Source organism: Rhinopithecus bieti, unplaced genomic scaffold, assembly GCF_001698545.2.
Source record: "Rhinopithecus bieti isolate Rb0 unplaced genomic scaffold, ASM169854v2 scaffold_40655, whole genome shotgun sequence".
Classification (NCBI taxonomy): domain Eukaryota; kingdom Metazoa; phylum Chordata; class Mammalia; order Primates; family Cercopithecidae; genus Rhinopithecus; species Rhinopithecus bieti.
The window spans coordinates 390,028-404,506 of NW_016816823.1; the positions used below are offsets into that span (position 1 = coordinate 390,028).

Sequence of the window (14,479 nt, forward strand, 5' to 3'; positions counted from 1 at the left end):
GTGCGTCGCAGAAGAGCGCTGGGCGCTCCCTTTCAGCATTTTCGGCTTTGTTCAAACCCTTGCATAGGGTCGGGAAGGTCGTGGGTGGGCTCATCAGGCTTTAGGTCTCCAGGAACTCGGCTGGTCCTCTCTCGACTTCTTAGCGTCGGGTCCCTTCGGCCCGGGCGCCCTTGGCCGCCGAAGTTCCCGCCCTAGCCGAGGGCCCTAGCTCCAGAGCGGGGCGCAGACGCGGCCGCCGGCCCGCAGTCCCCCGCAGGTGCCTCCCAGGACCAGCTGCCGGGCGGAGGCCGAGCACGCTTGGCGGCAGCTGAGCCTCCACACCCCAAGCCCCAGCCGGAGAGTCGCGTCCCCTGTCCTCCTCCCGGGCGAGACGAACGCTCAGCAGCTAATTCCCTGGGCGCCAAGACCGATTTCCAAGTCGCCCACTTTCCCCCTCCAGGGAGCTGTTGGCGCTTCTCCAGAAGCCTCCTCGGCTCCCCGCCAGAGAGCGGGGAGGGGAGCAGCTGAACGGGGAGAATGAAAATACTAGGAGAACGACCCCATTCTCCAGGAAAAGGTAATGAGGGGAAGTGAAACAGTGTGAACTTACTCGGAAATGCAAACCGAGTTCAACTCACCCGGGAGCAAACAAACGACAGAAAGACAAATCAGCCACCGCACTCGCGGCTTTCCCAGAAAGGGCCTCATGAATGAGAATGGGTTGCTAGGTTTCCTTCCCTCTCTCCTGACAATCGCTTCCCACAAGACTTCCACCGCCGAAAGAAAACAGGCCGGGCCTGGTGACTGCGGAGTGAGGGAACCGCGCCAGGCCCACGGGGCCGCCCGCGACCGCTCCCGCCTTCAGGACCCTGGAGAGCGGCCGCCGCGCCCCTGGGACCCACGCCCAACCCAGAGCACCCGCGCTCCCCTCCCGCGCCTCACCACCCCGGCACTTTATGAGCTGCTTCCCGCCTCCACCTTCATTTTTTTTGGCAACCACCGCTCTTGTTTTTCACAGACAAATTAAATTGTTTTTTGTTTGGCATGAGGGGGTGTTTGGATTGGCCGAGCCACATTCCGGTTTGTAACTACACTAAACGTCAGTGCAGCAAGAAACTAAGAGCATCTCAAAGATGAGAGCCTGAACGAGGCAGGTGACCTGAAAAAGCCACTGAGTTCAATCCCTTTATAAATGAACTCAGAAAGTAAAGAGCCTTTCCCAGTATTAGCCATTAAGTTCGTGGCAAGGTTGAGTGTAGAACCATGGGTTTCTGACTTCTAAACTAATGCTTCCCTCCACTTTCCAAGGGGAAAAAAAAATACCTCATCGCTTAGGTCTCCTAAGCAACAAGTGGAAGGTGGAAAGGCCGGTGTTCCCAAGAATAAGAAGGACACATGGAGTTTGGAAAGGGGGTCCGTAGAGGGTTCACTTGTAGTAGCAGCCCTAAGATGGAATCCCAGTGTTCCCTGCTCCACGTAACATAACCACAGCTGCAATGGCCAGTCCCTTTCTCCAACCAGCCTGTGAAGGGTCTGGGGCCCTTCAGCCACCTTCAGCCAGTATCTGGACCTTCCGTAGGCAACAATCCCAACAGAATCTAGTAGCCAAGGCGAACTCTGTGCCTCTGGCAGGCAGAGCCCTGGGCACTTACGGAGATGCGAAAGGGTAGGGGGAACAAGGGAAGACCAGAGAAGTAAGGGGAAGAGCAACAGTTACAAAAGTGAACTAAGATTTTCATCCAAATTCTGAAGAACCAGGAGATGTGAACACAGACCCTTCTGCACAGCGCATGTCACATTCAGCACGCATAGGAGTCCCCTGGGAATGTTACCATGCAGATTCCGATGCAGTAGGCTGGGTAGGGCTCAAGAGTATTTCTAACAAGCTCCTAGGTGTTGGCGAAGCTGCTGGCCCACGGAGCACACTTCAAGTAGCAGGGAGTTAGGAAAAACAGGAGTGGGAGGGGAAAGAATCTAACTGTAGGCCTTTCCTTCTGTTTTCACCGACCTTCTCTTGCACCCCCAAAGTAACGCCTCAAAACTCTGTAGTAAAGAGCCCCGTCTAAGCGGCCGGACACCACATTAACCGTATGCTGGTTTTGTTTCTCTCTCTCCGCCCCAGCCCTTCCCGCCTGCACAGCTCCCAGACTCGCCCGCCGCCCCGAAGCTGCTCGGCCTCCTTTCTAGCCCGCTTTCCAGCCTCACAAGGTTCTTCTCTCACCTTCTCCGGCGACACCCTCCCGAAGCTCCCCGGAGGCGCCCGAACTTCTCCCCCCTGCTTCCCGCCCTGCCCGCCGCCCAGCTCTTGCGGGGGCAGGAGGAGCTGCCAGGCCGCCTCTCGCTCCTGCTCGGGGCGGCGCTGGCACTGCCCGGCCGACCCTCGGGGGGTCGTCCGCTGAGGCCCGCCCGTCCGGTCGGCAAGCCCAGGGAAGAAGACGCCACCGCAGGGCAGAGCTCGCCCATGCCGGTGAGTACTGTGGTCTCCATTACGCCCCACACCCAGTCTCCCCAGGACACCAGCCTCTCCCGATTCTTCCTAACCCCGACTGACACGCTCCGCCCGGGCCAGCAGCGGGGAAAGGCGGCAAGGTCGGTTAGGCCGGGACATGGCTGGGCAAGTCATAGGACGGGACACTGGCGGCTCCCGGGACACCGCCCCTCCTCGCGGGAAGACACTCCAAGCTACTTTTTCCTGGGCCATTTCCTTTCCAGGGTCCAAGAAAACGGGAGGGAGCCCTCGCTCTTCCCTTTCAAACTCTCGGCGTGTCGCTCTCCTCCCCCACCTCCGAGCCTCCCCCAGACGCGCCTCCGCCGGCTCCCCGCGCTCGCTCTCCCACTCCCCTGCCCTCTCGGCAGGCAAGGGAGGAAATGACGTGATGTTATTTTTGTGTCAGGTCAGTTTCCAGCTTCAGCTTAGCCCTCCGGGCTCCAGGGAACTACCCCCGCGGCCCCACCGGGTCCCACTCCCGAGGGGACGCTGCGGGCCACGGGGACACGCGGTACTGCGAGTCTGGAGAGCTGGGCGGCTCGGTTCCCCCTCCCGCTGCCCCCTGGTCTACTCCTCTCCCCGGACTCGGGAGTCCCTGGAGAAGGGGACGCGGAGGGCGACTGCCGAGGGTCTCAGCGGGATCCGGGGTCAGGGGTTAGTTCCTCCGCTTATCCCCCGCTCGTTTGCCGAGTGGGGCCTCCGCGCTCTGGCTAGCTAGGAGGGGGCGAGGGCCGCTTTCCAGGGCAGGAAGACCGGAGGCCGAGGCTGCGCCGGGGAGGGACAGGGACAGAGCTCAGAGAGGCGCTCCGGGCCGGTGAGAAGGTAGGGGGCTGCCCTCCGTAGGCGGGCAGTCCACAGACGCGAAGCTCTGAGGACCAAGCACCCGCTCCGCGCCAGCCGCCTAACCCCGCTCCTCCCTCCCGCTCCCTTCATTCACAAGGTCCGACCACGCAGTCCAGCACACTCGAGTCTCGCTCGGCCCCCGCGCGCCGAGGGGAGGCGATGACACAGAGGGCTTCGAGGACGTCCTCCACGCGCGCCTGGCTTCGTATCCACACTCTTGGGACTTGCTAATCCGGGGCGGGAGCAGTGAGGCTGCGGCCGGGGTGGAGGTCGCGCCCGGCGTGGGGCCTCGGGGGTAGCCCTAGCGCCCGCCGCGGTGGAGTGCGCCGCCGCCGGAGGGAGGCGAGACGTGGGATTGCCCGGCCGGGTAAAGGGAGTGAAGGGGCGGGGAGGAGGCAGAGCAAGGGGAGGAAGAGGCCAGGAGAAAAAGGCTACAGCAAAGACCGAGAGCCGGAGAAAGGGGAAAGGCGCCGGGAGCAATCGCAGACGTAGAGAGGGCAGCCCTCGGCGCTGCAATAGAAAGAAGGCACCAGCCGGACGCATGCGCACGGCAGACGGAGGCGAGCCGGCCGGGGCATCCCCTCCGGCCGGCGGGGTGGACGGTGGGCTCGTGAGTATCCTGGTTCCTCGACCTCTCTTTCTTCCTCTCGGGCTCTCCCTGAGGTTTCGTGCTGGAAAGTGGCCGAGGCTAGGAGGGGCGCGCAGCGCGCCCGTACCTCGGGGTGTCGCCGTTGCTGCTGGGCGGGAGCTGGTGCGAGTCGGGGGTTACTGCCGGTAGCTTTAGTGCGTGTTTCGGCGAGTGCGGCTGCGGGTGCTTCCGCGTCCGAAAAGGGGTTTCGCGCCACCAGGATCAATATGTCCCGGGCCTGCCAGGGCGTCCGCGATTCCACCTCTGCGGCCTCGGGTCGGTGACTTGGTGGGGAACGCAGGAGTCTAGACTTTAGACCCTAGAAATCGCACTGATCACCTGAAGCGTATTTTGGAAAGTCCAGGCGGATGGAAGCGTCGGCGTTCTCACCGTGTAGAGAGAGGATAAGGAAGGGGCCAGGCGCCCGGGGCGGGTGGTTTGAGCGCCGCTGGGAAGGGAAAGGAGACAGAGCCTCCTGGAATCGCAGCGCCTGCTTTTAGGAGAAGTGCAACCGGGGCAGGGGCACTGAGGGGCAGGGTGAGGAAGTGGGCGCCCCGCGCATGGACCCCAGAGGACCGACTAGGTGTGGGCGTTCACTCGGAGCCTCTGTTCATGCTCTTGAAAACCGAATGAACAGAGAAGTGCCCTCCACCCTTCGCCTGCGCCAAGGCAGTTAACGTGCAGGCGCCGCCGGGATTTTCCTGGAACAAATCCGGGCACTTGATCTTCCGCACCCTCGGAGCTGCCCTGGGAAGTCGGAACAAGTCTGGGCGCCCGGACTGCGGACTGGAAAGCAGGGAGCGGAGGGCGGGAGACTGGGGGCGGGAGGTGGGGGTGCGGGCTGCTGATGGGGACCGAGGTGGGCGTTGGAGGGGAGGGTCTGTGTGCGCGGGTATCCTCCAGCGTTGGGGGAGCGGACGGGCCAGGGGCCTCTAGGGAAGTGGCGCTCCGGGACAGGGGTGGCTTTCCGGTCTCTGTGTGCGCGGCGATCCCCCCACCCAGCTCTGGCGGAGGAATGGGTGGGGGAGGAGCCCTGAGAGATGCAACTCGCTAAGAGTGGGGTGGGCGTTTTGGGGAAAGGTTTGCGTGCGCTGCGGCCCTCTGGCTGCTAGAGAAGTGGGCGAGAGAGAGTGGGCGCCGGGAGGGGGTCTGTAGGCGCCGCGACCTCCCCCACCTCCCTCCACGCTTGTGGGGGAGTGCGTGGGGAAGGGGCATTGGGAGAGGCGGCGCGCCGACACTGAGTTGCAACGTGAGCTTCCCGGACTTGACAGCATCAAAGGAAAACCCTGGCGAGTAGCCAGGGCCAGCGAGCGACCCCAGCAGCAGGGACGAGGCGGTGCAGAGCGCTCGCGGACAGGCGAGGGGGATCCCTGGGGAGCAGCTGCTGCTCACGGACCACCGGCGATGCACGGGGTGGAGAAGTGAACGCAGTCGACAGGATTTCTATCCGGAAGGTGGACAGCGCTACAGGGGAATCTCCTCGATTCCTGTCCGTCTCATAATTTGGCAAAACCTCGCGCCACTGCCCTCGACCTGGGCGACAGAGCGAGACTCCGTCTCCAAAAAAAAAAAAAGTAGCAAAAGTCTGTCTCTCTTTGTCGACCTCCCCACATTCCCCAGTCACCTGACTGGGGTTCGTTGGTGTCAAAACCGTAGCCTTGGTGCCCTCGGTGTCGGCAGGACCCTTGCCCACTGGCTAGCGGAATCAGGCACCTGCACGCGGGCTCCTCATTGCCCTGGCGCGTGGGGAGCAAGGGGCTTCTGCATCAGTCTCCAGCCACCCTGCTTGGGACACAGGTGGCAGGGCCCTGGAGTGGCTTGGCTTCATTTCACTCCTAGTGCCTGCACACCGTGGAATTGACTAAACAAATGTTCAAGTTCGCAAAACGGTCTGACTTCCTCCCCAAACTTGACAAGGACGTTTCTAGTGAAATTACTCTGTCTGTAAGTTTTTTTGGCACAACCACAGTTTGCAATTTACTGTTTTTGTTAAAATATTTTTTTCCTCAAAACCTAATTTTCTGTTGGGTCTCATGCTGTTTATCTTCTGTTCATTAAGTGACATCTTTCTTTTTTTCTTTGAGACTCAGTTTCAATCTTGTTGCCCAGGCTGGAGTGCAATGGTGCGATCTTGGCTCACTGCAACCTCTGCTTCCTGGGTTCAAGCGATTCTCCTGCCTCAGCCTCCCGAATAGCTGGGGCTGGGATTACAGGCAAGCGCCACCACTCCTGGCTAATTTTTTATATTTAGTAGAGACGGGGTTTCTCCATGTTGGTCAGGCTGGTCTCGAACTCCCGACCTCAGGTGATCCACTTGCCTCGGCCTCACAAAGTGCTGGGATTACAGGAGTGAGCCACCGCGCCTGGCCATAAGTGACATCTTTTTTTTTTTATCACGTATTAGTAACATATATGAGAGGCAATCTCGCCAAACCAGGGAGAGTCTTGAGCTCTGTAACCAGGTTCAGATCCCAACCTAACTGCATAACCTTGGACTAGTTACTTATCCTCTCTGGGCATTAGTTTCATCATCTGTGAAATGGGGATAATAAGAGTACCTACCTCGGCCGGGCGTGGTGGCTCACTCCTGTAATCCCAGCACTTTGAGAGACCGAGGCGGGGGGGATCACCTGAGGTTAGGAGTTCGAGACCAGCCTGGCCAATATGGTGAAACCCCGTCTCTACTAAAAATACAAAAAATTAGCTGGGTGTTGTTGCTGGCGCCTGTAATCCCAGCTACTCTGGAGGCTGAGGCAGGAGAATTGCTTGAACTTGGGAGGGAGAGGTTGTGTGAGCCGAGATGGAGCCACTGCACTCCAGCCTGGGCAACAAGAGCAAAACTCCGTCTCAAAAAAAAAAAAAAAAAAAAAAAAGAGTACCTACCTAACGGGCTAGCTGACAGCATTTAGTAAATTAATAACATAGAGCTCTTATAATGGGATGGCACATACCAAGCAAAAGCTGTTATTACTATTATTATATTGAGGCTAAATTGGCTAGACTTCAAACTATAAATAAGATCAGTAACAGAATGCATATTTTTGTATACTATAAAGAGTATGCATAATGAAACACATGTCCATCATCAAAATTAGAAAACAGTCTTTTTTTTTTTTGAGACTGGATCTCACTGTCACCCAGGCTGGAGTGCAGTGGCACAACTGAGGCCCACTGCACCCTTGAACTCCCAAATTCAAGGGATCCTCCCACCTCTCAGCCTCAGGAGTAGCTGAGACTTAAGGTATCTGCCACTGCATCTGGTTAATTTTTTAATTTTTATAGAGACAGGATCTTGCTGTGTTGCCAGGGCTGATGAACAGCCAGTTTAAGAGAATCTGAAAATGTACCTTAGGAGCTTGAAGTGCTAACTTGTTTGAGATCACTGTAAATGTTTTAGCTGAAACATCCCTTATATCAAAAATACAGAATGATGAAAATCAGGTTACTTATTCTACCTCCTTCGTTTTACAGATGAGGAAACATTCAGAGAGGTTAAGGGTCTGGGCCACAGATCTCCAGCTAATTAGGGGCCAAAATAGAATGAGGACTTCTGACTCATTCCCCAGGGCTCTTACACACCACACTGCTGATTTCCTGTTTACTACGGATTAATGAACTGTTAACAGATAGAAAGTATAAATAAGGAAAAAGTGTACAAGCATGTGCTGTCTCTAGCACCAAGAAGGACCAGGCAGTCATGTCATGGCTACTTTTGTCCCACAGCTTTATCTTGGTCCCTCACATTGTAAGACATGACCACATGACTTGCCTCAGGTAAGGTAAGGTTACAGATCAAGCTATTGTCAGAGCCAGCATTAGCATTTTAGGCCCCACTTGGGTATACAGTTGATTGCAAATTCTGTTCATCTCTTGTAGCAGTTTTAGAAATCATCTTTGAGCTTTTCTTGAATTCTTAAACTACCCTTCCAGCTGGCTTTGAAGGTCTTTCCTATAACAAAGCCTTTTAGAAAAGGCCTTCAGAATTACACAGAAGATTTTATTATTCTAGATTTTATGGAGTAGCAACAGTAAAGGAGAAAAGCTTTCTTATTTTAATGCAGTAGCCTGAAACTGGTTTCATTCCAGGCACTTGAGTATCAATTCTGAAATCCTACTGTTCTTTTATTTCTGCATGTGGCCATCTAACCACTTTCACCTTCCATGGACAGATGCAGATGGTGGCTTAAAGGTTCAGCCCTCATATTAACAGTTTAAGAATTATACAGCAGAGACTTTCTAGTGAACATCTGGTCTTACAAAGTTATTTATAGGGATGGTGTGTCTTCCAGGGAAGGTACTTCGAGGAATTATGCCTGCATCCTTGAAAAAGGAAACCATGGTTTTCTCCAGTGTGTGAACTGGATACTGAGTATCTTACTTTTTTTTTTTTTTGACCCCAAGAAACCTCTTGCATGAATACCCTACTCTTGACTTTGCATCTTGGGATACTTACTACATGTTCTTAGACAGAAGGACAGGGCATTAAGAAGGGAGTGACTTTCTAGCATGCTCCCAAGCCAGTTTGGCAGAACTTAGTTTTGAAATCACATGTGTCAAGTCAAGTCCCAATATGATTATAATGTGTATCGCTGTCCAAGTGGGAATATTTCAGATTGGTTTTCAGTGCAACACCAGGTGACTCACAATGTGAGCTTCTATTCAAACAAGTACAGTGTCAGTCAGCAACTAATAGGGCTCACTCTGAGTCAGAGCTTAGCGTTTAGTACAATAAGTGTGAGTCACTGACTACCCGGCACCATCTGAGATGGTCCCTGAATGTTACTTTGTGCAGCTAGCTCAAGAGTTAAGGCGATGCTGCTTGGAGTGAGTCAGTTTGTAGTACAATTGAATGGGCTCTTGGAGAGGCCATTCACAATCAAGTTTGATGTGGCTGAGTGCTCAAAGTAATATTACATGATCATAAATTCATGGAGTAGATTACCTTGATTCTAATCCAGCTGATTAGAGTCTAGCTATTTGCACGGGGAATCACTTCTGAAATATGAGTAATATGCTCTGTTGCCCAGCAGTGATATTTTACATGAGTTATTTCAATAGTTATTAAAGCCAGTTGACCTTTCTGATTTGGGAATGCTCAATTTCTAGTTAAGCATGTATTTTATTCTAAAGTGTAAAATCCTTTTCATATGAGCTTTTGAGTTTTAGGCAAAGGCATCTCATGCAAAGTTATCTGATAGCTTGGCTTCCTGAGGTGCTGGGTTGTACAATGTGCACCTCCGTCCAACAGTGAAGTAGTGGAGAACGCCCTGCTATCTGGTTTGTCTACATTTGTGCCCCTCTGAAGCTGACTGAATTGTGGTTGCTCAAGGCTAGAGTGCAAGTTTGTACTGCTGCTCTTAGGCTAAGGACACCAGGCACTTTAACCCTTTTAGGGCCGAATAGCTAGAACCAACACTTATACAGCTGTTGGATTTTTGCAACCATGGAAAGAATTATGCAACCTACTCCTTACCTCACCTGTATAATGGACTTTTATGTCTCAGGGTGGAATGATAATGAGATTTAAGGGACTACTAGATTTCTTTCTTTCTTTTTCTCTTTCTTTCTTTTTCTCTTTCTTTCTTCTTTCTTCCTTTTTTCTTTCTTTCTTTCTTTTCTTTCTTTTTTTTTTGTTCACGTCTTTTATTAACTAATACACAATTACTTGTCCTCTGGTTTGTTGAAGCAATAAATCAGACAACATTAGCCACAATAATGCCTGTCAAAGTGGCTGGCCATAAAAACTCCAGCACCACATTCATCTGAAAGGCACTCCCAATGAAGGCCACTCATTCCGCCATTTTTATCCACCTTATAGTATTTCAGGACACCTACTTCACCTTCTTTCTCTTATGCTTATTCTTGGGAGTTGGATAAGATTTCTTCCTATTTTTGGCACTACCATGAAGTCTCAACACAAGATGAAAAGAGTAGATTCTTTTTGAATGTTGTAGTCAGAGAAAGTATGTCCATATACCAGTTACTTGCCAGCTTCCAGTTGCTTGTCTTTGCTGATCAGGAGGAATTCCTTCCTTATCCTGGATATTGGCCTTTACATTTTTCTGTTGTGTCCGAGGGTTCAGCCTCGAGGGTGATGATCTTCCCTGTAAGGATATTTGCAAAAATCTGCATTTTGGTGGATGCTCCATCTGAGGTTGAGGGAAATGAAGAGATGGGTTAGACTATGGACATAGGAGAGGATGCTGGCCAGAGAGCAGCCCAAGAGCATGCCCATAGATTTCTTAATTTGTATAAAAGTCGTGTTGATAATTAGTGACAGGAAGTCATTATCCATAGAACTCAGATTAGACTACTGTTAAAAAGTACATGTGGCCAGACATGGTGGCTCACGCCTGTAATTCCCACACTTTAGTAGGCCAAGGCGGGTGGATCACTTGAGCCCAGGAGTTCCAGACTAGCCTGGGCAACACAGTGAAACCCCATCTCTTAAAAAAATGCAAAAAATTAACTGAGTGTGGTAGTGCACACCTGTAGTCCCAGCTACTTGGGAGACTGAGGCCGGAGGGTCACCTGAGCCTGGGGACACTGAGGTTGCAGTGGGCCATGATCTTGCCTCTGCTCTCCAGCCTGGGCAACAGAGTGAGACCCTGACTTAAAAAAAAAAAAAAAAAAAAAAGTACATGTATATTTTCTCTGTTCATCTTTTGATGACTCCAAAAGAATCTTACATGTATGGGGTCTTCCATATACATTCATTTTGTTTTTACAAATATTTATTTCTAGTGATTACCCAGATATAGTTCATGTATCTCCTGCCATAAAGAAAGATATAGATATTTCTTTGCATTTAAGGGGGACTTTACATAAAGAATTTAATTCTTCCTGACTTACTATAATCCTGGCAAATTTCTGTTGTTAGGACTCTTTAATGAATTAGAGTATTTCTAAAACTGATAAAACGTTTTTCTGTGTTTATTAGTGATGAGCTATTTGGTATTTTTGTGAGGTTTATGACAGCTTTTAACTTCATTTACTTGAGATATAACTTACAGTAAAGTTTACACATCTTAAGAGTGGAACTTAGTAAACTTCATGTAAGTGTACTCCCACAGAACCACCATTTAGATCAGGGTTTCTCACCTCAGCACTGTGGAGATTTGGGGTTGAATAACTCCTTATTGAAGGGAGTTATTGAATGGAATAACTCCATTGCACTGTAGAATGTTTAGCAGCATCCCTTATCTCCACCCACTGGATGATCCAGTAGCACCCTTCCCTGGATGCCGTGACCAAAAATGTCTGTAGACATTGTCAAGTGTCCCCTGGGGCCAAAATCACTCACCACATCTCTAGATGAAGATACAGGATATTTTCAGCGCCCCGTGCTCTCCTAAAGAGCCCATCTCGCTTCCTCCCATTCAGGACTCTCACAGGTAACCACTTTTACAACTTCTTTTAAACTGCCTGCTTTTAAAGTTCATATGGAATTCAACAGTGTTTAATATTTGCATCTGGTTCTTTAGCTCAGCATTATGTTTTTGAGATTCATTTGTTGTTGTATGTATTGTTATTTTTTAATGCTTTGCAGCATTCCCTTGTGTGAATACACCACAGTGTATTTATCCATTCCACTACTGAAGAAATTTTAGTTGTTTCCAGTGTGGAGCTATTATTAATAATGCTAATATTAACATTCTCATTCATGTCTTTTGATGAACTTTTTTCCTTTGGGTATATGTCCAGGATAAAAATTGTTGGGTAATAAGTCCAGTGTATGTTTAGCTTTAGTAGATATTGCAAAACTGTTTCATAGTCCAAATCAGTTTACATCCATCCCCACCAGCAAAGTGTGTATTGCTTCACATCTTCACCAGTACTTAGTATTGTTTGCCCACTTAACTTTAGTCATTCTGGTGGCTGTGTAGTAGTATCTCATTGTGGTTTTAATTTGTATTTCCCTGGCTACTAATGGTGTTAAGTATCTTCCTATATGTTTTTGGGTCAAGTCATTTGTATATTTTCTATTTAAAATGCCTCCACAAGCCTTTGGCCCATTTTTCTTTTTCTTTCTTTCTTGCTCTCTCTGTTTTTTTTTTTTGTTTTGTTTTTTGTTTTTTTTTTTTTGAGACAGGGTCTCACTCTGTTGCCCAGGCTGGAATGCAGTGGCACAATTAGCTGTGAAGCTGAGACTATAGGTGTGCACCTCCACTTTATTATTGTTATTACTGATCTGTCAGAGTTCTTTATATATTCTGGATACAGGCCATCTGTCAAAACTCTGTGTGTATTTGTGTGTGTGTGTGTGCGTGCTGCAAATCTCTTCTTCCAGTCTGGCCTGCCTTTACACTCTCATTCCATTATCTTTTGACTTTCATAGTTTCTGTTGGAAAGTTATGCTTCTTTGAAGGTAGCATGTTTTATCCTCTGGCCAAAGTTTTCTCTTGTTTTTCATTTACCACAGTGAATATAATGTGCCTATATGTGGTTTTCATTTTATTTTTTCTGCTTTGGGTTAACTGAGCTTCTTGTATCTGTGGATTGACGTCTTTCATCAACTTAGGAAAATTTTCACTCAGTGTCTCTTCAAATATGGCTTCGTCTGGTTTTCTTTCTTTCTCTCCTGCTTCTGGGACCCAAATCATACATATGTTAGACTTTTTCCTTCATGTCTCTTATTGTCTGATCTGTTTTGTTCATTTCTCATCTCTCTCTGCTTCAATTTGAATATTTTCTGTTGACCAGTGTTTTAGTTAATTAAGCTGTCTTCCTCTGTGTCTAAGTCTTTTGTCAAACCATCTAGTGAGTTGTTAATTTCAGAACTTGTTTTCTTCTAAATGTAGTATGCTAATTTGATTCATTTTAATACATTTAAATTATCTGATGAAATTTCCCATCTTTTCATCAGTTTAGTCCATCTAATTCTTATCTACTAAATCCAATGAGATCATCTGTGTGCCTATATCTATTTTTTATTCATCACATTTTTATCTCTCTTCACAGATCTAGTAATTTTTATTACATGTAGACATTGTATATAAAGAAACTGTGTAGGTTCTGGTAATTTCTTCCACCAGCAAGGATGGAATCTCCCTTGGAGGGATTTCCTGTCTAAGGATGAAGGACTGAAGGGCTGATCACTTCACGCCAGCAGATATTAGATTGGGTCAGATCTGGTTACACTTTTGGGGTTTTTTTGTTTGTGTTGACATGGAATTCCCTTCTGTCACCCCCAGGATGGAGTACATTGGCACCATTATAACCTAGAACTCCTGGGCTCAAGCAGTCCTCCCACTTCAGCCTCCTGAGTAGCTGGGATTACAGGCACATGCCAATTCACCTGGCCATTTTAAAAAAATGTTTGGTAGAGATGAGGGTCTGGCTATGTTACCCAGGCTGGTGGCTGCAGTTTTAATAAGATTTAGCTAAACCCTGGTTCTTTCTTGTTCCTTGAGAATTTTCTCCTGGGTTCCAGAATGAAAGCCTGGTGGACTTCCATCTCCTTGGTCTCAAAAGAATGGAAGACTCAGTCTTGCCCTCAGATTTTAAGTTTGTTCTTTGCCTCCACCTTCCCCATATGTCTTCCACATTTGATAAATGTCTTGTAGGACCCAGCCATGTGTTTGAGGAATGTCTTGTTACTGAAGGGGACTTGTTCTCCGACATGAGAAAAGAGGCCCTTTATATCCTCAGCTTGTGCTAATGGTCAGCAAAAGCCCTCAGAAAAAAAAACAGCTAGTGACAGACTACTCAGCTTGGAAGAGCTCTCTCACTCAGAAATTTTAGTTTATGTAATCTTTTTGCTTTCACAGTTCTCTGATGACTTTAGAAATGTAATTTCACTTATTTATCTCAGTTTTCCTAATTGTTGCATAACAATAGTGATTTGGGCTGGGCGCGGTGGCTCACGCCTGTAATCCCAGCACTTTGGGAGGCCAAGGTGGGTGGATCGCTTGAGGTCAGGATTTTGAGACCAGCCTGGCCAACATAGCAAAACCCCATCTCTACTAAAAATACAAAAAAATTAGCCGGGTGTGGTGGCGTGTGCCTGTAGTCTCAGCTACTCAGGAGGCTGAGGCAGGAGAATTGCTTGAACCTGGTAGGCAGAGATTGCAGTGAGCCAAGATCACGCCACTGCACTCCAGCCTGCATGACAGAGCAGGATTCTGTCTGAAAAACAAAGTGATCTGCTTTGACTTATTGACATTTTTCTTGAATTAATTTTCTGTTGATTACATTGTTATCTTTCTTTTATATCATTTTTTTCCAGTGTAATTCAGAAAATGTGTATTTTAAAATTCACCATTTGGGCCGGGCGCGGTGGCTCAAGCCTGTAATCCCAGCACTTTGGGAGGCCGAGACGGGCGGATCACAAGGTCAGGAGATCGAGACCATCCTGGCTAACACGGTAAAACCCTGTCTCTACTAAAAATGCGAAAAAATTAGCCGGGCGTGGCGGCGAGCACTTGTAGTCCCAGCTGCTTGGGAGGCTGAGGCAGGAGAATGGCGTAAACCCGGGAGGCGGAGCTTGCAGTGAGCTGAGATCCAGCCACTGCACTCCAGCCTGGGCGACAGAGCGAGAC

General features: G+C 49.5%; 1 protein-coding gene and 1 pseudogene across 3 annotated transcripts in view; one reads left to right on the forward strand and one right to left on the reverse strand.

The window, feature by feature from the left end:
* The first annotated feature begins 1,853 nt into the window (after positions 1-1,853).
* Positions 1,854-14,479, forward strand: part of RGS20 (regulator of G protein signaling 20) — a 75,101-nt gene continuing 62,475 nt past the window's right edge. Inside the window, exons 1-2 of one of the 3 annotated variants that reach the window (XM_017855293.1) lie at positions 2,839-2,873; positions 3,408-3,920. In XM_017855293.1, the coding sequence (XP_017710782.1) occupies positions 3,852-3,920 (69 nt within the window). In that variant the 5' untranslated portion in view covers positions 2,839-2,873; positions 3,408-3,851. Of the gene's footprint in view, positions 2,447-2,804; positions 2,874-3,407; positions 3,921-14,479 lie in introns of those variants that run through there. The other 2 variants (XM_017855296.1, XM_017855294.1) reach the window with 2 other exon arrangements.
* On the reverse strand, positions 9,600-10,070 carry LOC108517401 (ubiquitin-40S ribosomal protein S27a pseudogene; annotated as a pseudogene).